The sequence below is a fragment of the Mastomys coucha genome, unplaced genomic scaffold (assembly GCF_008632895.1).
Source record: "Mastomys coucha isolate ucsf_1 unplaced genomic scaffold, UCSF_Mcou_1 pScaffold15, whole genome shotgun sequence".
Classification (NCBI taxonomy): domain Eukaryota; kingdom Metazoa; phylum Chordata; class Mammalia; order Rodentia; family Muridae; genus Mastomys; species Mastomys coucha.
This window is the reverse complement of record NW_022196897.1, coordinates 74,061,740-74,064,958: the sequence shown is the minus strand read 5'-3', so window position 1 is coordinate 74,064,958 and position 3,219 is coordinate 74,061,740. Positions and strand designations below refer to the sequence as shown.

The window sequence follows — 3,219 nt, the reverse complement described above, 5'->3', positions numbered from 1 at the left end:
AATTTTCTTCCAACAGCCAGACTTAATTTTTTTCTCCATTTTAAACATCTTAACAGAGAACTTGTTACTGTTTATTAGAGGAATTGAGTTTGAAATCATAAAAAAAAAGAAACTCTAAATACAATTAACATGCCATTACAAGGACATATTAAAGAATAATTAGCTTTTGAAAGTTAATATTATCTCAGTGGTGCTATTATTTCAGATAACACAAAAAATCAAGATTAAATGCAATCCTTGCATATGCATTTGCAACACTAAGTTTATTATGTGAATATATTTATAAATAGTATGAATTTCACATAGCAATATACTCAAAATTTACAATCACAGATAATATGAGCAAAATATCGATAACTAGAAGAGATTCTAGAAATCATTTAACTTAATTATCAGCTAGCATAGTTACTTCAATTAAAGAGCTCTGAACTCTCCATGAAATGATTAATGTTTATGTACATTTGCAGATGCAGCAGAAGAAAGAGAGGGAGGAGAAAGGGAAGACAGGGTGAATTTCTAGTTTATCATAATACTAGAAACTATTTCTACATAATTCTAGAACATTCTGATCTTTGAGTCTCTTAATATTATTATTATATTTTAACTAATTTATGAGGATTATCAGTAATATTTCTCCATAACAGTAAAATACAAAGTGAGACTTAGAGAATTTCAAATGCCTCTTTATACTTAATGTCCATTATTTGTGGAAATCTCAATGCTATCTTACTGAACCTGTACACAAACTACCATATTCTAGTTATCTGTAGCTTGTTCTTTCAAAGCCAAAGAGAAAAAAAGTGTATCAAGGTCAGGGAACTGGGTGCAAAAATAATACAACACAGTCAATTGCAGCATTATTTATGGACAAAATGTATATTTTGAAATATTGGTAAATAGCTAGCAAGGTGAGACTTAGAGTTATGATAGAAAAAGAAGATAAGGCCAAATAAAAAATAGTTTGATGAATATTTCTATTAAGTTCCAATAAATTTCATCCTGAAAATCTTCCTCTAATAATCCTGATACTGGGTTATACAGTCTTATAAAATCTAAGTAAAAGAAAGTGATAATACACACATGTACACATATTCATACACACATATCTATATACACACGTGTGCATATACACACACTTAGAATGCACTGTAGTGTTTGGGTAACAATTTTACTATACTTTAGTACTAAAGTGAACAGCAATTTCACTAAATAAATATTAGATCAAATTCAATTTTCTCATCGGAGATAGTTTTAAGAAAACAATCACTGTGCAAAAAAGGTAGAGAATTTTCAATATGTATTTAACAGCATCTTTTATGTTTCAGTTTTTTCAGGGCTTCTTTCACATCCTTGTTCCTCAGGCTGTAAATCAAAGGGTTTAGCATGGGAATCACAAGGATATAAAACAGTGAGCTCATTTTGTCTTGATCAAGAGAATAAGAAGAACTTGGCCGGAAATACATGAAAAGTACAGTTCCCTGGAAAATCGCAACTGCAGTCAGGTGGGAGGCACAGGTAGAGAAAGCTTTGAACCTGCCCTCAGCAGAACTGATCTTCAAGACTGATGAGATGATGTAACAATAGGAGACAATAACTCCTGAGATGGTACTCAATTCAATGAATCCAAAAATTGTGAATATTGCTAACTCGTTGACCTGTGTGTCTGAGCAGGACAGTAGTAAGATGGGAGGGATATCACAAAAGAAGTGATCGATTTCATTAGATCCACAGAAACACAACTGAAATGTCAGTGTTGTATGGATCAAAGAGTCTGCCACACCTACAAAATAAACTCCAGCCATCAATAAGGAGCACAGTCTGCTGGACATGTTCACTGTGTAAAGTAAGGGGTTGCTGATGGCCTGGTACCGGTCAAAGGCCATCACTGCCAGAAGTATACATTCAGAATCCACAAATGTACAGGAAATGAAGAATTGCAGAGCACAGCCAAAAAATGGAATTGACTTATCATTATCAAATATGTCCATTAACATCTTGGGCCCAACTGCTGTGGAATAGCAGAGATCACAGAAGGAGAGGTTACTGAGGAAAAAGTACATTGGGGTTTGTAGCTGTGGATCCACTTTAATTAAAAAAATCATTCCAAGATTCCCAATGAGATTGATGAGATAAACCAGTAGAAATATTGTGAACAGAGTCACGTTTACTTCAGAGTTGTTGGTAATTCCCATTAGTATGAATTCAGTAAAGGAAGAACAATTTTCCCTCTCCATTCTTCTTTGCATGTTTAAAATGTTTACAAAACGTTCAAGAGAATTGGAAATATAGGTATTGCCTTCTGAGCATCAACAATGCATCTGCAACACAGAACATAATTGGGTCCAAGTATTATTATTATTCTAAAAGTATGTCATAAGTCAATTTAAAGATTCACTGCCGTTTAATTGAAAGATTTTTAAAGCTAATATCTCAGCTAGGCTGTTTAGAAAATTTGATTACATTTCCTTGATCTTCATGAAGCATGATGCTTTCTACAACTTTCCTAATTTCTGTGAGTTAAAGTTCCTTGGTATGGAGTACACGTAACTCAAGGAAATATTTGAAATTCAAAATGACACCAAAGGAATTTGGCATTACAGCCAGTGTAACAGAGCTTCTCCTGTGATTTGGCATATTCATGTGATACAGAGAGGATCTCATTATCCCCCAAATAAATCAGGATGGCTTTGAAAAGAATTTTAATCAGTTATAGAAGTATAGACTAGGTAACTGAATAATGTTAATAGGCTTCTATACTACTACACTTGAACCAGGTTTCGTCTGAAATAATGTGTGGTTAGTACACACAGTCCTTATTGCCTGTTTGTAGCAGTCAAGGCCCCCCTACTAATAAAAGTAAAACAAAAATTATTATGCATTTTATTAAGCTTGATTTTAAAATTGACTATTACATATATTATTGTAAATTGACAAAGATTCAGGGCTTTTACTACCACACACCCAACAATTGTCTGTTTCATACATATAAGCAATGGAAGGAGCTCACCAACCCTTGCTTTCTGGTAGCAGTACATATGAGAGAGAAAGGGAAAGAAAAACTAGGTTAATAACCTTTCCTCCTAGCCCATGGGAGCTTCAGGTGACCACTATATATCCAACTATGTGACCCAGGGCATTGTCTCTTACAGAAACATTAAGGGGCCAGGCAGTGATGGTGCACGCCTTTAATCCCAGCACTTGGGAGGCAGAGACAGGCGG

The 3,219-nt window shown here is 34.2% G+C and overlaps 1 protein-coding gene across 1 annotated transcript; it reads right to left on the bottom strand.

Annotated features, from left to right (window-relative positions):
• Positions 1–1,301: 1,301 nt before the first annotated feature.
• On the bottom strand, positions 1,302–2,246 carry LOC116092147 (olfactory receptor 5W2-like). The gene has a single exon (XM_031373498.1). The coding sequence runs from the start codon at positions 2,244–2,246 to the stop codon at positions 1,302–1,304; it is 945 nt and encodes a 314-aa protein (XP_031229358.1).
• Between the last annotated feature and the right edge of the window lie 973 nt (positions 2,247–3,219).